Source organism: Lates calcarifer, linkage group LG15 (genome assembly GCF_001640805.2).
Source record: "Lates calcarifer isolate ASB-BC8 linkage group LG15, TLL_Latcal_v3, whole genome shotgun sequence".
Lineage (NCBI taxonomy): Eukaryota > Metazoa > Chordata > Actinopteri > Centropomidae > Lates > Lates calcarifer.
In genome coordinates, this window is record NC_066847.1 from 10,082,324 (window position 1) to 10,105,611 (window position 23,288).

The 23,288-nt window shown below is 43.0% G+C and overlaps 1 protein-coding gene across 4 annotated transcripts; it reads left to right on the top strand.

Annotated features, from left to right (window-relative positions):
* The first annotated feature begins 1,708 nt into the window (after nucleotides 1–1,708).
* Nucleotides 1,709–22,412, top strand: chd4b (chromodomain helicase DNA binding protein 4b). 4 transcript variants are annotated; one of them, XM_018672436.2, is made up of 40 exons: nucleotides 1,709–1,993; nucleotides 2,302–2,511; nucleotides 2,994–3,118; nucleotides 4,344–4,598; nucleotides 4,711–4,826; nucleotides 4,949–5,048; nucleotides 5,181–5,382; nucleotides 5,548–5,669; nucleotides 5,812–5,935; nucleotides 6,095–6,267; nucleotides 6,887–7,132; nucleotides 7,424–7,627; nucleotides 7,764–7,975; nucleotides 8,402–8,533; nucleotides 8,626–8,725; nucleotides 8,958–9,149; nucleotides 9,485–9,685; nucleotides 9,931–10,068; nucleotides 10,259–10,380; nucleotides 10,476–10,649; nucleotides 10,782–10,923; nucleotides 11,053–11,302; nucleotides 11,400–11,524; nucleotides 11,621–11,713; nucleotides 11,835–11,976; nucleotides 12,620–12,789; nucleotides 13,016–13,205; nucleotides 14,677–14,763; nucleotides 15,779–15,870; nucleotides 16,106–16,239; nucleotides 16,422–16,566; nucleotides 16,686–16,842; nucleotides 17,841–17,926; nucleotides 18,027–18,285; nucleotides 18,366–18,422; nucleotides 18,634–18,804; nucleotides 18,921–19,029; nucleotides 19,232–19,364; nucleotides 19,468–19,663; nucleotides 21,121–22,412. In XM_018672436.2, the coding sequence occupies exons 2-40, from the start codon at nucleotides 2,448–2,450 to the stop codon at nucleotides 21,321–21,323; spliced, it is 5,943 nt and encodes a 1,980-aa protein (XP_018527952.1). In that variant the 5' UTR covers nucleotides 1,709–1,993; nucleotides 2,302–2,447; the 3' UTR covers nucleotides 21,324–22,412. The 4 variants fall into 4 exon arrangements, with proteins under 4 accessions (XP_018527952.1, XP_018527954.1, XP_018527953.1 ...); XM_018672438.2 differs by having other exon boundaries at nucleotides 13,016–13,193; XM_018672437.2 differs by having other exon boundaries at nucleotides 13,019–13,205.
* The last annotated feature ends 876 nt before the right edge of the window (nucleotides 22,413–23,288 follow it).

Sequence of the window (23,288 nt, forward strand, 5' to 3'; positions counted from 1 at the left end):
AGTATTATTTAAAAAGCTGATTTATCATAGCCGTATTTACTCTCGTGTGCAGCAACTCAAGTCTCGTTTACTGTTCTCCAAACAGCACTTGAAGGCAGCAATTTGTGTGTTTTTACGAATCAATTTTAGCACTTCAGAGAAACTTGCTCACTTGTGACCTGCATCCTGGAGCATCAGAACGAGATGCCGGTATGATGAGCGCCCTGCCATCGCTCTCGCCGCACTTGTACACCTGTTGACATATGTTGCACTTGAAGGACTTGACGATCAAATCACTGATGTGAGGCCGATGTGCTGCAGTCCAGCTGTGATCACACCACAGTGACAGGAGGCCTCAGCCTGCTTCAGGCACATTGAGCATCATTTCTGTACGCAACCAAATCGGAGTCATTGTGATAAAGGCGTGTGAGTCAGTATGGATAAATGAGTGTGTCTCTCTCAGAGTGTATCAACAAGTGTCTGTTCAGAATGATCAGGCTCATATGTGGCCTTCAAGTGCCCCTTTTAAGCTCTGATTTGGGCTTGTTTCACGTTCAAGTGCTTTTACTGTGAAACAGCGGTGAGAACAAAACAGACCCTGCTGGGCCGTAAACATCATTTGGCAGCTACTTTTATTTATTCTTAAAAAGATTTTTGAAAGTATGCAGCGTAGAGCCACAACGTGCTGCAGCACCAGGGCCAAGCAGAGACGTGTGCAGCTGTTGCAGGCTTGTGTAATGGATGTTAATTCTTTTGTGCAGTAAAATTGTTGATGTGGTTTATACATGCTCAGATCCTTGAACGTCACATCTTGGTGAGAACCGTTCAGTCATATTTACTGTTTCAATGGGTCTCCAGTGTTCAGCAGCCTGAGTCTTATTTACTGCATTACAAACATAACTTGAAGGCAACATCTCATGTGTTGTCATGAATCAGTTTTACTCACTTGCGACCTGAATCGTCACAACATCAGACCAAGGTGCTGGTGTCTCTCTGGTGTCCGACACACTCCCGGTGTGCTTGAGCACCTGTTGGCCCGTGCTGCACTTGTAGGACTCGATCTTGGACAATGCGATGACCGTCCTCTTGGTCAATGAGGTGCATGCGGTGCAGTCGAGCTGTTGCAACAGCACTGTGACGAGGCCTCAGCCCACATCAGGGATGCTAGGCAGGGTTACAGCAGCATCAAAGTATTTGACACACATCCAGTGCCGTTACACCGCCGAGCTCAGCAGGCCTGTTTGACCTGCACACAGCAGTCCTGGGCTGTAGTCTACCTGCACGTGGATCACACAGGAACAAAAGTGGAAGGCTCTTTGACTTCTTGGAGTAGCCAGGCTCACTACCAGGTGGACGCTTAGTGAGTATTATGGTCTGTCACCAGTGGACTTGAGCTCCCCTGGAGACCACGTGACTGGTATTTTTTCTTTCTTGTCTTTTTAGGAGTTGTATATTATGGGATGTATGCTGCTACTGCTGGAATATTATGGTCTGTCGAGGAGGGGGGGGGGGGTGTCACCATGACAACGGGGTTGCTAAGGGGGCTGGGACTACTAGTGGAAAGGGGAAGGAGTGTGCATGCAATGAGCTTGGTGCATGCATGTCTAGCAGTGGCAGCGTGCGTGCGTACGTGTGCGAGCGCGCGTGCTCGCCGAGAGGGGGTGGGGGCAGGCTGAGTATTATGGTCTGTCCGTTGCGAGGTAACTATGCAGAGTCCTGTGTGAGTGTGGGAGGGGGGGATTATTATGGGATGTCTGCCCCCTTTGTGTGTTTGTGAGGATGTTAGCTAAGCTGTGCCTGTGAGAGGTTGGGGGAGAGAGAAAAGGGGGACGGAGCAACGTGTTTTGGGGTAATTGACGGCTCATTTTTTAAATTTCGCTGATCATTGATTCAGCCGGGCTTAATGAATGAACACCAAATGACAACAACTGCCGCACAAACAGCTTGACTTCTGTTAATTCTTGCACCGAGAAAGAGAGAGCTCACCTCGACCCGGGACTACACACACACTACAGTAAGTTTCTTATGTGTGAAGGTAGGGTTTCAATGCTTAAACTTTTCTTTCATGTACTGCTTTAACTCGACAGTGGAAATTTGCCGCTCACTCATGGTAATAATGCTAGATGCCACACTTTGCTTCATTCACTCCTGTACAGAAAAATACCTGCAAATCAACAACAGATAATGTCAATGCACAGATAATCTAGTTACCCAACTTGTTTGAGTGCGCAGGTGGACAATTACGTGCTATGTAAATAATAGGAAATGAGAAAGGATTAGGTACTAACCAGTGCCATTATTTATTTATTTATTTATTTCCAGCACCCACCACCCCCTCCCTTCCTGGACACCCCCGGTCCATTCTCCAACAGTCCCACGTCATTTTCCCTCCTCCCTCGCCGACCGAGGAGCAAGGTTTAGGAGGGATTAATTCGACAAGCAAGAAATTAAATTAAAGCGTTGGGAAAATGTCGGGCAGCGAGGATGAGAGGGAAGACTTTGGAGCCGTAGACGAGCACTCACTTCTTCACGGTAAGCTCGCTTCTTTTTTCTCTCTCCTCAAGAGGAAGGTCCATCTCCCCGTGACTTGAGCTCGCCTTCACCGAGAAGCTAATGCTAGCTAAAGCTAGCCAGGAGTAGTCGGCTCGGGCCGTCCGTCACTCGCCATGATAGATTAGTTAGCTAACTTGGCGAGCAAGTGTTTGCGGTTGTTTTTATTTTTTTCAGCCCCTCTTATTCCGCGAACCTCCCGCGTGTTTTAGTTGAGTGCGGGGTGAACTGTCAAAGTTTCAAAGACAAGTTTGAACCTGTGCTGTTGTGGCATTCACGTCGTTTGTGTTTGTGTGTGTGGGCGTGCACGAACATCTGCCAAGCCGTGCCAGTGCGCGGTCCCCTCTTTTTCTCCCTCTGGCCTGCAGCAGTGCTCCTGTTCGTCCGTCCGTGTGTGTGTGTGTGTGTGTGTGTGTGTATGTACACTGTGTCTTCTCTTACTAATGAAAGCATGTCGCCGGCAGATGAAGACGAGCCGGAGGATGCTGTGTCTGACGTAGACGAGGTACCCAAATCTAAGAAGAAGAAGAAAGCCAAGAAGAGCAGCCGAGAGAGCAGGAGCAGTAAGAGACAGAGACCCATCAGAGAGGTTAGTTTGTTTGTCTTTGTTTGTTGGCCTAACTTTTAATATTTCACACTGCAAAATAAATAGCTAAAGGACAGGTTCACAATTTAAAGTCTATTTTAAAATAATACTGACATAATGTACACTGAAAATAGGGTTTCATCTCTGTAATCATTCCTCTGACCACTAAGAGATCCCTTTCTGAGGCAATTTCAGTGTTAGTGATGGGGGACAAAATCCACAATCCTTCTTCTTTGTAAAAAAAAAAAGAAAGAAAGAAATGAAGTTCAGCTGAGGCTAATGATAAGCTTCAGCAGTGCATGTTTGAAATATCTTCCAGAATTACTTTTCAAAATTACAGTGTATTCAGTATGAAATTTTGACTCTGGACTTCCGCAGACTCTGTCCTTACTGAGTGGCAGTGGAGGGATTACACAGATCTAGAATTTGTTTTTTTAAAGACTGGACTCTTGGGAGATCCCCAAAGTATTTTTCTAACTCAGAGCCTTACCTTTACTTTTGAAGGCATATATGCAAAGGAGCGTATATTTTGTCCCCCATCAATCACATAGAAGTTGCCTTAAGAAAAGGTCTCTTTTGGACAGGAGGAATGATTGTGGCAACCAAAACAGTTTCTATGTGCATATGGACATGTTGATATTGTTTCAATACATAAAATAGGTTTAAGATCAAAATGTGAACCTATCCTGTAAGGCTTTGACTCAAATGATCAGATTTGACTTTGTACAGATTTCTGTAGCTGTCAGCCCTCCACATTGGGTTACACCAACAGCTGGGCAAGTGAAAGTTGCAGATATTGATTTATTGCCTGCCTAATAGTGTACACTAAAACAAATTTCAAGGACCTATGTGAGCCCTTTGGCTTTAGTTAGGGTCCCATAGATGTATCTTACATTATTTACAATAATATATAAACAAAGAAAAGCAGGAAATTCTCAAATTTGAGAACCTTCAATCAGAAAATGTATAATATTTTTATTGTTGTTGTTGTTGACTTGTTGTGTCAATGTACTGAAAATTATTGATGAATCTGACCAATGCTGCTTCATGGATGACAGGGTAGAGTTATGTGAGTGATCTGTGCAGACCTCAACCCAGGAAGAGTGGCATAATATGGAGTAAAAGGGAAAGGATCTTGTTTTAATGTGTAATACATAGTTTATATCATACAGAAAAAAGCACCACTGTCTTCAGGTAATTAGCAATGTCATTCTTCTTCTTCTTGTAGGAGTTGCCAGTCAGCTCCCCAGAGCACCTGATTGGAGTAGAGACAGCAGAGAGAGATGCAGATGAGGGAGGTGTGCGGTCAGAGAGTGAAGGAAGTGATTATGCCCCCGGGAGGAAGAAGAAGAAACGCTTCAGCTCTGCCAAAGACAAGAAGAAAGGAGGTGCGGCGGCAGAGAAAGGAGGTTCGTCCAGTTCAAAGAGCAAACGTAAAGAGCCAGAGCCAGAGGATGACGATGATGATGACGATGATTGCCAGGTAAAGATTCATTCAGGCTCTGCAGCAGAGCGGATTGTCACTTCCCTCAGAGCTGACATGTCAAACTAACCTCCCCTGGTTGTTCTTTTCAACCTTTCTCATCCTGTCTCAGCCTAAAAGCTCCTCCCAGCTGCTGGAGGCCTGGGGCATGAAAGACATTGACCACGTCTTTACTCAGGAAGACTACAGCTCCCTCACTAACTACAAGGCCTTCAGCCAGTTTGTTAGGTAAGAAAACCCCCTTTTATATTAACAGTAGGTATTATTGTTTGCCTCTATGTTGTTATTAAGGAGCTATGTATGTATGAAGATAAATATAACTAATTTTCTCATCGCTTTTATATCCTTAGACCTTTAATTGCAGCTAAAAACCCTAAAATTGCTGTGTCCAAGATGATGACTTTGATGATGGCTAAGTGGAGAGAATTCAGCACAAACAATCCACTGAAGGTATTGCAGTTCTGAACAAGGTTGCAGATCTGACTCGAAACGAATTCAATCTGTCATTCATATGTTGCTGACCTCTTGTGTGTTTGACAGTAGAGAGCAGAGTTTCTGATTCTGTGCTGTGTCCCCCTGTAGGGCTGCGCCACTGCCAATGCAGCTCTGGCAGCTGCCAACGTGGCTGCAGCTGTGGAGAACATGGTGGTGGCAGGGACAGACGGAGGGGCAGAGACCGGCGCTGCCACTTCACCCACACCTGCTCCTACTCCCGCCGCTGCTCCGACACCTGCTGCACCCCCTGCACCTCCGCTCCGCAAGGCCAAGACCAAAGAGGGCAAAGGTACAGCAGGATACATGTACAACATGTTCATTATAATTATACGTGAACAAAATGGCTTCTTCTTTTTATTTTCACCTTTATTTATAAAAATCTGCAACATAAATTATATAAGTATACTACTTAAATTATTTTCTTGAATAAACTTTAAACTCTGTGTTTTCTCAGGTCCCAATGCTCGCAAGAAGTCAAAGCCTACGCCTAAGCCTCCCCTGAAACCCAAACCCAAAAAAGTGGCTCCACTTAAGATCAAACTAGGCGGCCTCAACAGCAAGAGGAAGCGCTCCTCTGTAAGATCCTGTTTCTGTCTCTGAATTCTTAACGTTTAACGATGTAATCACCAGAATCAGAATATTGATAGTGTTCTATAATGTAACCAGATATTTCTCTCATTCTCTATGTCCTCTCTCTCTCTCTCTGTCACTCAATCAGAGTGATGAAGATGAACCAGACGTTGACAGTGACTTTGACGATGGGAGTTTCTCAGTGTCCGATGGGTCCAATCGTAGCAGCCGTCCTAAGAAGAAGCCCAAGAGCGCAAAGAAAAAGAAGAAAGGTTGGCATGGAAATATTACTCAAATAAAAAGTCTGCTCTTGAGGTTTTGCCCTGTCAAATAAGATCAAAGTCAAGGCCAAGATGAAAGCTATTACTGCTCGTGTCTAGTTCCCTGTAGCTCATTTTCTCTGCTACTTCTCTGTAAACGTGCTCTCTCAGTGGAGACGGAAGACGGTGATGGCTACGAGACAGACCACCAGGACTACTGTGAAGTGTGCCAACAGGGAGGAGAGATCATTTTGTGTGACACCTGCCCCAGAGCTTATCACATGGTCTGTCTGGACCCTGACATGGAGAAGGCACCCGAGGGCAAGTGGAGCTGCCCACACTGTGTGAGTGCTGTAATCTCACCCCTCAGTGCTGTACAGAGAATGCCATTAAGTTGTATGGTAGAGACAAAGTGGGCCTGAGTCCCTGTGTATGAAACAGCAGGGCAAAAATTACACCTGCCTCTGAAATGCTGTTGTGTGGAAGTGCATTCCCGGAAAGTTGCACTGACATGAGAGTTGATTGGTGGGAAATGGATTTTGCCAGCCAGGTTTTTGACCAATTTTTTTGCGTTCTCCATTTCTCTTTGTCTTCTGCTGCCCCCCACCTCCCCTCACCACCACCATCACCAACCCCTTTGCTCATGTTCCCGTCTATCCTCTCCTATTCCCCACCACACGCCTTATCCGCCCCCCATCCCCCATTTCCTCTCCTTGTTCCACTCCTCCTACTCCCTCCCTCCCTCCCTCTCTCTGCTATGGCTCTACACGAAAACATGCACGCGCACACATTGCACACCCACCACCCCCACCCCCACCTCCACCCCTGGCGCTCTTGAATCCCCCCCCTACACCCCTCCCCTTTTTCCTTTCACTCCGTTCCGCATACCTTCCCTGCCTGTCTGCCCCCCCACCCCTCCTCCTCACGTACACCACTTCCCTCTGTCTGTAATTCTGCCACCAGGAGAAGGAGGGGATCCAGTGGGAGGCCAGAGATGATCTCTCTGATGCTGAAGGGGAGGACGAGGAAGACAGGAGGGATGAAGGGGTGGAGGAGGAGGACGACCACCACATTGAGTTCTGCCGTGTGTGCAAGGATGGAGGGGAGCTGCTTTGCTGTGACACTTGCCCCTCCTCCTACCACATCCACTGCCTCAACCCTCCTCTCCCCGAAATCCCCAATGGAGAATGGATCTGCCCCCGCTGCAAGGTGAGCGGCATGCACTGGTGCATAAGTGGACGCGCACACAGATTGCAGATTCCATCTTGTGCACGTTTGAGCCACAGATAAAGCACTTTTTCTCTTGCTGTCTAGAAGTTTGCCTGTAGTATATTGGACAAACCATGGCAGTCATGCAAATTTTATTTTGCTGATTTCTCATGTCCTAAACCATTCATATTATTTTTAAGAACTGAATTTATTATCAGTGGTAAATTCCAATCTTTCACTGATAAACATCCTAGCCTAAATAATTTCCTCTCTTCCTGCATTTCCTTTCAGTGTCCACCAATGAAGGGAAAAGTCCAGAAGGTGTTGACTTGGCGCTGGGGGGAGCCGCCAGCCCCCACACCCGTCCCCCGGCCTGTTGATCTGCCTGCTGATGCTCCTGATCCCCCGCCCTTGGTGGGACGCAGGGAGAGGGAGTTCTTTGTCAAATGGTGCAATATGTCTTACTGGCACTGCTCTTGGGTGCAGGAGCTACAGGTACACACACTTTATGGAACTGTATCCACCTGTAGTTGAAAATCAGTTTTGTTTGGCTGTCTTTGTGCAAGTGTGCAAACTCAGTCCTTGTCTCAGATGGCCCTCTCTTTACCTCTTCCCTGTCACTCTTTTCCAGTTGGAGCTGAACTGCCAGGTGATGTTCCGTAACTACCAGAGGAAGACTGACATGGACGAACCGCCCCCTGTGGACTTTGGAGGCGAAGGTGATGATAACAAGAGCACCAAGAGGAAGAACAAAGATCCTCTCTTTGTCCACATGGAAGAGGAGTTTTACCGTTATGGAGTCAAGATGGAGTGGCTGATGATCCACCGCGTCCTCAACCACAGGTAGGAAACATAATCTCATAACAAATGTGCAGTTTACCCACGAAAACAAATAAATTCCATTTCGTATGAAGGTTTGGAACCAACAGACTGAATTAGTATTTTAGTCTTAATATAGTTTTTTTTAATAGATGATGGTCTTGATGCACATTTTTATTGCTAGTGGCATAAAGATTCCATGTCTTGTCCTAAAAACCCATTAAACAAAAAAACTGAAATCAAAACTGTGTGAGTGTCAGTTTTGGTATAATTTCACTCCATATGAAATTAGGAAGAATATGAAGTTGACAATTTATTGTTTAAGGACAAATTACAATAAGAACTTTTTCCACTGTTAGCATCTTAACTGCATGGTAGGACACACTCAGAAAGCAAACACGGTATTACTGTTTTATCATAATTCTTTCTCTACTGTATTTTTCATGTTAGTGTTGATAAAAAGAACAACGTACATTACCTCATTAAATGGAGAGATCTGCCCTATGACCAGTCAACCTGGGAGAGTGAAGACATGGACATTCCTGAGTATGACACCTACAAACAGACCTACTGGAATCACAGGTATACAGAGATTAAAAAGTGTTCTTCTTTTAAGTTATACACACCACTGCTGAAAGTGTGTTTTTCCTCTAAACTGCCATTTCCTCCCATAGAGAGTTGATGGTGGGTGAAGAGGGCAGACCTGGCAAGAAGCTGAAGAAGCCAGTCAAAGTCAAGAAGGCAGAGCGGCCACCGGCTAATCCAGTCGTAGATGTAGGTCTTTTGGAACTTTGAACCCTCCCAAAAAACAGACTTTGTTATTTCCAAACACAGCCCAAGGTCATTGTGAAACTGATCCTACCATATATAGTTTTTGCAATAGACTAATGGATTATTGATGATAAAATGAAGGCCCCTGTCAGGTGTTTTTTCCTTGGCAGACTAAAAAGTAACCTGAATCGTGACAAGTCTGGAATTTATATTCTTCCTGCTTTCTTTCTTCCAGCCCACCATCAAGTTTGATCGGCAGCCTGACTACCTGGACAGCACAGGAGGCACTCTGCATCCTTACCAGCTAGAGGGGTTGAACTGGCTGAGGTTTTCCTGGGCTCAGGCTACTGACACTATCCTGGCTGATGAGATGGGTTTAGGCAAGACTGTGCAGACTGCTGTCTTCCTCTACTCATTGTACAAGGAGGTAAGGAACATTTTTGTGGATTTGATAAGGCTAAAGCTACAGTTTGTTATATTTATGAAAAGACCAGTGTATGCTAACAAAATAAAATACATTTTCTGACTGTTATGTCAAGTCTGCCCTCCCTGTCATTCAGTGTTAGTTGGAGGGTTTTAGACATGTGACACACAGCAACTCTGCCCATTAAAGGGGATGAGTTCAAAGTAGGGAACTCCATCCTAAAGGCAGGGCAAGACAAATACAGTTGTTCATTTGCATATCTTGTCATTTATAAATAAAAAATCTATAACACATTTACATGTTAATGTAGAGTCCACCTTTGTCTCCCTTTGGTACAGGGTCACTCTAAAGGTCCCTTTCTGGTCAGTGCTCCCTTGTCTACCATCATTAACTGGGAGAGGGAGTTTGAAATGTGGGCTCCTGACATGTACGTCGTGACCTACGTTGGGGATAAGGACAGCAGGGCAGTCATCAGGGAGAACGAGTTCTCCTTCGAAGGAAATGCTATTCGAGGTGGAAAAAAGGCCTCTAAGATGAAGGTAAGACAAAAAAAGAGTGATGAAATGGTGTCATCAGTATGTGCTGGTGCTCTGCATGCTAGGATTTGCTGTGCTGTATAGTATTACTAGGTGGTATGAATCGACAAAATATAATGTGACAAATTATACAAATGTTCATCCACCAGTTTTAGTTTGTGGCACTAATACCATACCCTAATAATTCAGTGTCCATTTCTATCCTTGTTTGGCAACTTCACTAATGTCCCTGTTTCTTTGCTTTACAGAAAGACTCACCTGTCAAGTTCCATGTTCTGCTGACATCCTATGAATTGATTACCATTGACCAGGCCGTGTTGGGCTCCATTGAATGGGCCTGTCTGGTTGTGGATGAGGCACACAGACTCAAGAACAACCAGTCCAAGGTAACAGTAAACACCGCTTTATGTAAGAGTTTGTTTTCTTGTGTTTCAAACATACTTTTTATATTAGAAATGAGTTTGTGTATGTACCTACATACCTGCTATTTTGCACATGAAAATGTTAACTACTATACAGTATATTTGATCTTCTTTGTCTTGATTGCCTGTGTCTTTCTTCTTGACGTGTTTCTAGTTTTTCCGAGTGTTGAACAACTACCCGCTGCAACACAAGCTGCTGTTGACCGGCACTCCTCTTCAGAACAACCTGGAGGAGCTTTTCCACTTGCTGAACTTCCTGACCCCAGAGAGATTCAAGTCAGTATGTGGCCACAGCACATGTGGCTTGTCTTACAGACACAGTGTAGACCTCCCTACAATGACTCAGTGCTTACTTATGTTTTTCTCTGCAGCAACCTGGAGGGTTTTCTTGAGGAGTTTGCAGACATTGCCAAAGAGGACCAGATCAAGAAGCTGCATGACATGCTGGGACCACACATGCTCAGGAGGCTGAAGGCAGATGTTTTCAAACACATGCCCTCTAAGACTGAGCTCATCGTTAGAGTGGAGCTGAGCCCCATGCAGAAGTATGTGATAAAAGGAGAGTTGTAGTAATCAAAATTAAACTTCACATTGCAGACTGATGATTGATAGTTTCCTTTTTCTGATCTCTGTAACCTCATTTGTCATTATTTGTCTTACTTTTTTCCTTTCCTCAGGAAATACTACAAGTTCATTCTAACACGTAACTTTGAGGCCCTGAACACTCGTGGAGGAGGAAACCAAGTCTCTCTGCTCAATGTGGTGATGGACCTCAAAAAGTGCTGCAATCACCCCTACCTTTTTCCTGCAGCTGCCACAGTACGATCCATGTTTTTCACACAGTCATACAGAAACAGGGTGCATGATGTCTTGTAGTACTGAATTATGTCTTTGTATTAAAACTTGTTTGATGCAGTCAGTTTGTTCGGCTTCTCTCTCTGATTGCAGGAGGCACCAAAACTTCCAAATGGCATGTATGAGGGCACTGCTCTGACCAAGGCTTCAGGAAAACTGATGTTGCTCCAGAAGATGATGAGGAGGCTGAAAGAGGGAGGCCACAGAGTTCTGGTCTTCTCTCAGATGACCAAAATGCTGGACCTGCTGGAGGATTTCTTGGAGAATGAAGGTTACAAATATGAGAGGATTGATGGAGGCGTCACCGGCAACTTGAGACAGGAGGCCATCGACCGCTTTAACGGTGAGATGTACGCTGTTTTTGTTGCCTAAAAACAGAAGCTATGGCATGCTACTGGTAATCTAATTCTATTTCTGTCTATGCTTCTTCATCCCAACAGCTCCTGGCGCTCCCCAGTTTGCTTTCCTCCTCTCCACCAGAGCTGGTGGTTTGGGCATTAATCTCGCCTCTGCTGACACTGTCATCATCTACGACTCTGACTGGAACCCCCACAATGACATCCAGGTATGCAGACTCTAACTGTAACCTCTTATCTATGTCAGTATGTTTTTTTCATTTGGAAGACAGGTGATTATGCTGTTTATTTTATGTGTGTTGTAGGCGTTCAGCAGAGCTCACCGTATTGGCCAGAACAGGAAGGTGATGATCTATCGTTTTGTCACCAAAGCCTCTGTGGAGGAGAGGATCACACAGGTCTGTGAAAATTAACACTACAAGAAATTATACATACCTCCTAAAATTCTATCAGCTACGGCAGGATTCTGTGAGATCCTGCTCATGACTTGTTTGTCTTACACCTACTTCCCTCCACCAGGTGGCAAAGAAGAAGATGATGCTCACCCACCTGGTGGTGCGACCTGGTCTTGGCTCCAAAACAGGCTCCATGTCCAAGCAGGAGCTTGATGATATCCTCAAGTTTGGAACTGAAGAGTTGTTCAAGGATGAAGTTGGAGATGGTGAGTAACCCACCGCCACACTGCGTCTTTTTAAGATCCAGGGTTCTGTCAGTTTTTTATGTTTATCTGCAGTTTACTATTTGCACTATTTTACTACCATGGCAGTAGGTAATTTTGTTATCAAGCAACTTAAAATTTACAGCGGTAAAATGAGTCACATTTTTTGAAAAGGGAAGCTGGATAATTCTCTGTGAAAACAATAGGTGCTGCAACTTTTATCTTGAGAACATAAGAGATTGTCGCTGAATCAGATCAAGGCAAAATTGTGATTTGTATTGGCTATACTTTGTAATTTTGAGTGTGTTTTGTCCATTACTAATATTATGTACAGCTTGTTGCAGCATTGCACATTATAAGAGAACAAGCAGGTGGAAATTGTTAAATTGAAAATGAAGGCAGCTGCCATATTTTTACTGCTTTACAAATTTTGAAGCACATTATTGTTCCTGTGTTTAGGACAGAAGCAGGATTCTAACTTTGATCTGAACAAGGGAGTGAGTCTGAAAATGGGGAGAGACACTTTACTTCTCTGAGGTGGAAAAGTCACTCCACCACTTGATGCCAGTCTGATCTGACAGATGTTACAGAAAGTAAATTTAGTTTCCGCTCCCTTCCATTTTTGTTCGACTTGTCCTGCTTTCAGGGGACAACAAGGAGGACGACAGCAGTGTGATCCACTACGATGACCAGGCAATTGACCGCCTGCTAGACAGGAACCAGGATGCCACAGAGGACACTGAGCTTCAGAGCATGAACGAATACCTCAGCTCATTTAAAGTGGCCCAGTACGTGGTCAAAGATGAAGACGATGAGGTATGAGTAGGTCTGCAAAGTGTGTGTGTGTGAATATATAACTTAATTATGTTTCATTTTAGATGTTTAAACATGAAAATGCTCTAAAATTATAGATTGTAACTACAGAAAAAGTGCATTTTAGTCTTTTACATAATATGGCTTTAAATGTTTAAAGAGCAAAATCCACAACTTAAACGTGCATTCTTGTTATATTCCATATACATTTTGGTTTGCTTTGTTTGAGGAGGAGGAGGTGGAGAGGGAGGTGATCAAGCAGGAGGAAAGTGTTGATCCTGACTACTGGGAGAAGTTGCTTCGGCACCACTACGAGCAGCAACAGGAGGATCTTGCCCGCAATCTGGGCAAAGGCAAAAGAACCCGAAAGCCAGTCAACTACAATGACGGCTCCCAGGAGGACCGAGGTATAAGACAGGGTACAGAACAATATATAATGCAACCTCTTCTTGTGTGTGTGTGTGCTGTGCAGTGGTGTTGGTGTTTGTGTGGTGTTGGTGTAATATGATAGGCGACACAGTGAGCGCATGGCATGAAGTTTTAATTTTGTTTTCTGGCTTGAGATTTGGCATAGTAATGTGTTGGTGTTGTGAGTCACTTTGAAATGTATATTTTCGTTTTTTCTGAGTCCAAGCTTCTTTATAAAAAAAATATTTGAACCCTGGGGCCCTGGGGCTCAATAAAACCCAGAATCAGTGACAAAGAACAAGAAACAAGAAAGTGACACAGAAGGAACAGATGCTGATAGTATAATTGTTGGTTTAGCATTAGTCATTTAGTCATTAACATCAAGAATCAGAATTTGCATGACTGAAAGTGCACGTTAAAAAATGGTGATACTTTGTCTGACTTTCAGACACTTGGGATGGACATCTGTATGATTTTACAGAGACTTATAACTTGTGTAGGAGCACTTCTTGCACTTAACGTAGTGAGTTGTCAATATGTCTCTGCTGCGGCTCCTTTGATTTTTACATTTTTCTTTGCTTATCTTGGAGAATGGGGGGTGGGGGTCACATTGACAGGTTGGCCTGCCTGTTCAATTTTGTCGAGGTAACTCCCTGTTTAGCAACGAACTCCTCCTGAGCTTCAACTCCACCTTCTGCCATGGTTGTTCTGCATGTAAGCTGCAGGCTGCCAGTGCGTTGCACACACAAATATGTCATCAGCTAGAGTTTATCTTTATTATCGCGGGATGACCAGTTCTTACTATATTACATCGCCCATTCCTAATTACAACCTGACACAAGGGGGCACTCTAAATTTTCCTTGGCCTGAAACAACCAGCTATGACATTTATAACTAATGTACTGTAGATTTTAACAAGGTTTTCTCAGATTTATAAAGTTTTTTGATAATATTGTGTAAAAAAGGCAATGATATGATACATTGCATTCACTGTGTAGAAGTTCAAGGTTCAGTTTATTGGCAAATAAAATCATGTAAATTCAGTGCTCTCACCTTGACCAATGCCACAAAGAGCAATATAGTAAACCTGCATGTTAAGATTGGTCAGTGTCGAACCAAAAATGACAGAGTTAAACTACAGGTGTAATTTTGTCTGTTAAGAATTACTCCTACTTATTTATTTAGTCATAAGGTCAGTGTAGAATCAGGTCATCATAACAGTATGTATCAAAATTAATCCAGTTTATTTTTCCTACTATTTATTGTTTAAGAGCGTAACAGTTAATTGGGAGAAAAAACTATTTCTGTCAGTCATTTGTGAGTAATTAGGAAGGTGCTTGCCCTCCTGAATAAAAGCAGCCCCATGTGGAGTTTGGACATACTTTATCTCGTCTCAACTAGATTCTGTCCAGGCATTGAAATACTTTTTTCTTTTTTTCTTCCTACTTAATTTAATAATTTCTCTGTCTGTGCTTTTTTCAGACTGGCAGGAGGATCAGTCAGATAACCAGTCTGATTACTCAGTGGCCTCAGAGGAGGGCGATGAGGACTTTGATGAACGGACCGAAGGTAAGGCTCGCTGTTTTAATGATGTTGCTGCTGTTTATAGACGGGGTGTGTATGTGTGCCTCAGTGGTAAATTGGCTTATGCTCATAACCAGTTACTTAGTGAAGACAAAGATGTTGTGTCTAAGTAAGAATTGATCCCAACAACTTGGAGGTTGACCTTCCTGTGTAGATAAAGTACAGATTATCAGGAATCTCTACCCTCCAAGCCCCAGTTGTGTCATTCACTAACATCCTTCAAACCACCCCTGCAGATGTTTATTCAGATTCAGACGACAGCTACGATATCCTCATTGACAACATCAACAACAACTCACGAAACAGCACTTGTCACTGCATCGTCTGCGTTTTGCGTAGAGAGGAAAGAAAAGCCAGAGAGAAAAGGAAAAAGGAGGAAAAGAGAAGGAAAAAACCAAAGATGCAGGGAGAGGAATTTAAAATCATCGGTTTCTCGACCAGCTGAATTGTCTACTACTTGTACTTTAAAGACGTTGTCCATGTTCATATTAACTGTTAATTAAGTTCGTTTGAAATGTACATAACAAGGTTTGTGTAAAAAAAAGAAAGAAGAAAAATCGCTCAAATTGTTCACTCATATTTATACAGTTTGTAGGTATTTATTTGGCATTTAATTTATAAGTGCAATAAGATGTAGATGTTCAGTGCTGATTTTATTTTCTTGTTTAATTTAATTATGGCTCTGTTCATTTATTTTTATTAAATGAATCATACCACAACACTTGCTTTCAGTTATAAATGTTTTGAAAGCATTATGTTTAAAGAAGAAGCGCTTATTATAGAAGTATGGAGAGGTTGAGAGGAGGGACAGCTTCAGCAGGATCAGAGAGTGGCGTGACGAGCTGTAAGTGGAACATCTTCACAGAACAACTTTAGGTCGTTAAGAGCACACATGATCATGTATCAAAACGTTTGACTTAACATTTTTTTGCTTCAGTGGATTGTGTGTCAGCTTGAACATACAAAGAATTTCAGACTAACAGTGTTAATTTTGTCTTAGCTAACGCCCGCAGACCAAACCGTAAAGGGCTGAGGAATGACAGGGACAAACCTCTGCCTCCGTTGTTGGCCAGGGTCGGCGGGAACATCGAAGTGAGTTTTCTGCCAAGCCCACAACCATCTGGTCTCTTGAAACCTGAGAAATTCATCCTCCAATTTAAAAACCAGCCAGCAGGAAAGACCAAGAAAAAATAAAAACTGACTGTAGCTGTTTTTGAAGATGCTAGCATGCTATCGAATTCTGTCCTTTTTTACATTACCTTTGCTTCTGTTTATGCAATGCTTGAAGCTTTTAATTTATGTCTCGACCACTTTGTTTACCTGTCAGGTGTTGGGCTTCAATGCACGGCAGAGGAAGGCGTTCCTGAATGCAGTGATGCGTTATGGGATGCCTCCTCAGGATGCTTTCACCAACCAGTGGCTGGTACGGGACCTCAGAGGGAAATCTGAGAAAGAATTCAAGTGAGTCTCTTCGATTTTAAATGTGTATTTTAGACATAGATATGTTTGCTCTAGAAGCATCTGAATACTTTTTAGCAGTCACCTTTATTTTCTGTGCATTTCTGTGAAATGTGCGCTGGACTCACAAATGTATTAACGGGGACATCCCTTCACCCTCTCCGTCACCTACTGTATGTTTACAGGGCTTACGTGTCCCTGTTCATGCGTCACCTTTGTGAGCCGGGTGCTGATGGAGCTGAGACCTTTGCAGATGGCGTCCCACGTGAGGGTCTGTCAAGGCAACACGTGCTTACTCGCATCGGTGTGATGTCCCTTATAAGGAAAAAGGTATGTTTTTACTGGTAGAAAATAAAGAGCACAAATTAATTCTGAGTGAGTAATAATTAAAATATTTAATTGCTGATTGAGAGATTAAATGACTGATTGTTTGACATGTTGATTAACAGGTGCAGGAGTTTGAGCATGTGAATGGTCAGTGGTCGATGCCCTGGATGGCAGAGCTGGAGGAGAACAAAAGGGCTGCTGCTTTGGCTGCTGGTGAAGACCCTAAGACTCCCTCTACTGGGACTCCTGCAGACACACAGCCCAACACTCCCATCCCTGGTACACACACGCCTTTGCCTATACTTGTGAAGACCCTCACTGACATTATGCATTCCCTAGCCCCTAACCTTAACTATCACACTTAAATGCCTAAATCTAGGCCTTAAGCTTACCTATAGTTAGTGTATATTGTACATACTGTGACGTGATACTGTAGAAACTATTTTACCAACAGACCTTCTGACCTAAACCTAAGTGTAATCTTAACCAAGTGTCAACTTTGAAACCCTTTGAAGGGTTTCTCTCTCTCTCTCACACACACACACACACACACACACACACACACACACACACACATTTCTCTCAGACTAACACACACACACACACACACACACACACACACACACCCTTCATAGTTACTATTGAATTGTAGAAATATTAAAACAGTGTAGAAATGAAAAGTGCAGAATTGAATGGATACATGAATAAACACGGCTTATCTCCAAAGTAACTAAATAAACATACTGCTCTTTCTTTTGTCAGATAATTTCATTTCAGTTCCTTGATGCACAGACACTAAAAAAAAATTATCTTCCAGTGACACCCAACACACACACATACACAGTATGTTGTAACACCATCTTGAAGGATGATGCTTTGACAAATGACATGCATTTCTATTTCCTCTTAGTCTTGATGTCAGCACAACCCGCTTAACCCCAAACATTTACCTTTACCATTTACCGCTAAATTATGTAACATGAATACAAACTTCATACCCTAATCCAGGTTGTAACTCTGAAGACTGAAAGTTATGAGAACTGTTTTCTTGCATTGCATCGAAAGCAAAACTTGAAAGCTTTACTGACTGTCAGCTCACTCACTGATGTCCTCTAGTGGCCACATCCCTTTAAACATGAATTATTTCCCATCAGACACTGTTTTTTATTTATTCTGCCATTAAGCTTTTTTTGGTTTGTGACACAGACATAGCAACAGAAGGCTATTAATGCACTCTTTCACAAATCTGTCTTTTTCATAAGTTCTTTGTTTTACAGAGGATTTGTCTAAATCAGAGGACAAGGAAGACATGAAGAAGGAGGGAGAGGATGTTAAAGGAGGCAAGAAGGCCGATGATCCAGAGGTAAACTCTGCTATTACCCATTTTTATTTAAAGTAGTAACATTATTCTGGACTTGGTGATTCAGAATTTCCTAATTTGATCCTGACTGCCTCTCCCATAGATAATTGAAATCCCAGATGAGTCTGAAAAATCCCCTGTGCTTGAAAAGAAGGAAGGAGAGGTAGACTCTGCTTCAGGGAAGGAGGAGAAAGAAAAGGCAACAGGAGACGGAGATGAAGGGAAGGAGAAGGACGCTGAAGACACAGGCAAGGAGAGAGAAGAGAAGGAGAAGACTTCTGACACTGGGGAGAAGGACACTCCTGCTGTTAAGAGTGAAGGGTCAGAGGGCAAGACGGATTCAGAGGAGGATAAGTCTAAAGGTGAGACAGATGATAATACTGTTTTCAAAAACCTCCAGCTTTCTCTCTCTATGATTCTAACTGTGCTTCTCTCATTTCAGCTGAGGAGGGCAAAGAGGAAAAGATGGACACCACCTCACCTACAGAGGAGAAGAAAGGTGCACCCACAAACTTTGCAATTATGCACATTTCATTAAAAACTTTCTAAAATATAAAAGCGTTATCTCTGAGACATCCTCCATGTCATGGATGAATGTATAAGATAAAGCTACACGTCTAAATGCAAATACAACATTTCAACTATGTCATTGGTATCATATTTTATCTCCATGAACATTTCCATAATGAGAGGATGTTGTTTTCTAACAGAGCAAAAAGATGAGAAGGATGGCGTGAAAACAGACGAGTCTGGCAAACTGCAGAATGGAGAGAGCACCAAAGAAGGAGGAACAGCTGCGCCGGTGGTTAACGTCAGTGAAGAGAAGAAGAAAGCCACCAAGCAGAGGTTCATGTTCAACATTGCTGACGGCGGATTCACAGGTAGTCACACACACACACACAGACACACACACACACACACACACACACAGACAATTTCTTTTTGTCTCTTTTTCTCTTTCATTCCTGTCTTTTGACCTTTCTGCCCTCTTTTCCAGAACTTCACTCTCTGTGGCAGAATGAAGAGCGGGCTGCCACCGTCACCAAGAAGACCTTTGAGATTTGGCACCGTCGCCATGACTACTGGCTGCTGGCTGGCATCATACAGTATCCTTTCAGATGCTTAACTTTTACGTCACAAAGTTTCAGTTTGTCCATGTGCAGTAATCAGCATAAACATCAGCTTAGCATCATGAAAATTAACTGAAAAATAAAGGATGTTTATTAGCATCCAGCATTTCTCTCCGACTAAATGATACTCTGACCCTTATGAGTTTATGTCGTTACACTTGACCTCAGCGTCTCTCAGACATGGCTATGCTCGGTGGCAGGATGTGCAGAACGATGTGAGGTTCGCCATCCTCAATGAGCCCTTCAAAGGGGAAATGAGCAGAGGAAACTTCCTGGAGATCAAGAACAAGTTTCTGGCCCGCAGGTTCAAGGTGAACTGACTGCTCACTCTTACCACATTTCCCCTTTGTTTGTATGTGTTTCCCTATGTCTGTGTCTCTCTCATGTCTCACCGGGCATGTGTTTCCTGTATAGCTGCTTGAGCAGGCGTTGGTGATCGAGGAGCAGCTGCGCAGGGCGGCTTACCTGAACATGACAGAAGACCCGGCTCACCCCTCCATGGCTCTCAACACTCGCTTCAGTGAGGTTGAGTGTCTTGCTGAGTCTCACCAACACCTAAGCAAGGAGTCCATGTCTGGAAACAAGCCTGCCAATGCAGTACTACATAAAGGTAAAACACATGGAAGACGTGGAAGAGACAGGTACAGAGAAGGTTCTCCTGGACCTGGAAAATATGTGAAAGATTTGTGCTAAATAAAATATGGCTCTAACACAAAGTCAAGTTTAGCAGGAGCATTATTTTAAATATTCTGCATCTCACAGTAATATTTTATGACAATCTGTTGTGTTTATGGCAGCAGTTTTCATTCCCACAAGAAGCCTCTGAATGAGAGGAGTTTTAGTGTGTGAGAGAGAACGAACTATTGGCTGTCAGTGTGATAGTATCAGGAGTATGGAAAACAGAGCTGTTGTGTAAACACAAATATTTAAATTTCTTGGCTCCAGTTATAGCTGCCAACGTAACCAGCAACCACATCAGGTGCAACTCTGTGGTTAAATATAGAGCAGCTTCCATGTTTGAACAAGGAGAGCTTTTCATTACCTCTCGTGGAAAAAAGCACTTTTACCACCCACTGATCCATCTGTGAGGTTGGAGAGGAGCCTGCCTCTACACCTTTAGGGCTTCAACTAACTATTCTTTTTATTATCAATCAATCTGATGATTATTTAATCAATGCATCATTGTATCATTGACTATAAAACTACAGAAAGTAGTGCATCATATTATCTCAGAGTCCAAGTTGACATCCTCAAATGAACAATCTAAAACCCTAAGGTATTTAGTGTAGACACTGAAACCAGCAAATGTTTGGCATATTTGCATGAAAAATAGTTGCTAGTTACTTTTCTTTGTCATCACAATATTCTCCTGTGATGAAACTGGGTGGTTAGGAACAACCGCCACCTACCTCTCCTACATAGTCCTCATTTGTAACAGGATCTAATAAAGGAAAGCCATCTATCTCTCTCTGAATGGGCAACAGAGAAAAAGCTGTGGTGTAGTGAATCGATCAGATTTGAATACTCCTGGGGTTGAACACTTACTCACTTTTTTCATTGCCGAAAAAAAGCATGTAGTATAACTCATATGGTCAGACTGGATTGTGTTTACTATTCATTTCTGTGGGGAGCATGAGATTTTGAGGCTCTTCAGTGTCCAGCTGGTTTAAGAGAGGTGACTGGACTCTCATTCAGGAAATACTGATTGTTCAAAGTCTTGTTTTGAAGCTCCATGACAAATTAAGAAAGTCAGCAGAGAATCAAACGTGCTGCATGGCATGCAATGCAAAACAGTGATAGAGGTTAATCATAGTTAATGTTTGATAAAACGCTGTATAATTTATTGTTTTGTGGACTGCTGTTAGCTCGCTAGCTGTGCTAGCTCCTGAAGGCTACAACTCCACTGACACTGTTTCTTGTCCCAAACCACACAAGTAAATTTTGCGAGATGAAGTCTGGACGATTACGTCTTTTAAAAAATATGGCAATTTTGAACTTGCGAGTTCCAAACATTCAAAGAAACTAAAACAGTCCTTCATTTTTATTATGTCCATGTTGTATTCCCAGTTCTCAAACAGCTCGAGGAACTGCTGAGTGACATGAAGGCCGATGTCACACGTCTCCCAGCAACCATTGCTAGGATACCCCCAGTCGCCGTGCGGCTGCAAATGTCCGAGAGGAACATCCTCAGCCGATTGGCCAGCCGGGGCCCCGATGTCACTGCTCAGAACCAGTCACAGACCTCACAGCAGATGCAGGTGCCGCGCTGACCAATCACCTCGCACATTTCACGCTCACTGACTGAGGCCAGTTGCCCTCACCTCACCGCCATGTAGCAGATGTCCTCCCCCCTCAACCACCGTGTACAGCACAGTCAGGTTAGTCCTCCTCGCTCTGCACCCACAACCCATCTCCGGACTCAGAAGAACTTCAGCTGTGCTGCTGGACTTTGTTTTGAACAGACTGGAACTGTAGATGTAGGATGGGAGTGAATAAAAGAATCAGCTCTTGTTCTGTGGCAGACTAGAAACAAGTCTTTCTCCTCCACTGGGATTCAGATTTAACTCCTCTAACCTGAGCACTGTCGTTGTGACTGTACTGCGGGCAGCTCCACTGACCTGTCCTGTTCTGTCTTTACAGCAGGGTCAAACATGTGTATGTAACTATGTGTATCATGACGCTGATGAGGATAGACAGGAGAAAAAGCAGCATGTTTGGAATATACTGGTGCTTTGTAGTAACTTTTGGATTATTAAAGAAATCAAGGGATTTTATTGTGCTCATTTTCACCTTTAGGAAGTTGTGAAATTTTAACATTTTTTTGTCCAACTCTAATGTCCTCATCTGTATGAGTGTGAAGAGAGTATGTGTGTTTATGTGTGTGTGTGTTTCCAGGATGTATCTATAAACAGGGCATATTGATGTGCATCTCTACTGCAGAATGCCCCCACACTGAGAGACTGTTACTGTCACTTTTCTATCAGTCAGTCAGACCTGTTACCTCCTCCTGCGTCCTTACCCTCCATCCCAAACCACCACCTGCTCTGTCAGGTGACCCGATTCGGGATCAGCTCTCTGTGCTCACACCCAAACCAGCACCTCGACATTCCTAACAGAACCACAGATTAGCTCCCTGGAAATTTTCCCGTGTTTGCCCCAAAATATGGACATGCAATAGCTCCACAGCTTTTAGGTACATGGGATGGTTTTGAGAATGATGGCAATCTTAAGTTAATTTAATTTCTTACTGTCTATTGTTATGTTGTTTTACATTATTGAATATTATTATTATGGTTACCACCTTGTCGTTTTTATCATTGCTGTTTGTTTTTATGGACTACAATAAAAAGTCAACAGTTTTTCAAGGTTTGTCCATTTTATTTACAGGAAACTATGAATGTATTTTCCTTTTTTATTTCAAGGGTAAGTAATGTACTCATCTATTATGAGCCATGTTCAACGTGTGTCTTTATAGATAGTAATATCAGTCGTTCAGCAACAGCAGCTACAACAACCAGATGATAGATCACAGTGTAATTTTGTTCATGACATTCCTTGACTACTGACCTTTGTGATCCTCTGTCTTTTTCACCAACACAAGGTTCACTTTTCTGGTTTATATTAAACTATCTCAAAAACTCCTTTGACTTTTCATCTAGCACCATGATCAAGTCAAACTTATCATTTGTCTCTTATTATGGTTTATGTCTAAATTACTGCAAAACCAATGACATTCTCAGCTGTACTTTGTGTGTACATAAGCAAATGGTAGCACACGCAGTAAAAACACCTACTGAACACCAGCATATTCACATTGTCACTGTGAGCTTGCTACGTTGATGTTAGGATTTAGCTCAAAGCATCACTGTGACAAAGTACAAAGTTCCCAGAGCTGCTGGCATCACTGGACACTTGTTACTAAGAAAACTTTGTACTGATGGGTAACAAATTAAAGGAAAAAACAGCTAGTGTTGCACTTTAGCAATTAGCTTCCAGAATAGCTTCTTCAAGTCTCTTGAACTCTACTGGATGAATGGATGAATTCCCCCCCAAAAAATTGGATTGAGATCTGGTGGTTGCAATTTTCACACACTGTTTTTTATTCTAATCAAACCATAAGTGACCCCCACATTTATTATGTTTTCACTTGTTTACTTAATTTTTTCCTATGCACCCCTTTCTTACATAAGTTTTTATTTTGTGAGCGCTGACAGCAGTTTGGGAACTTACTATGT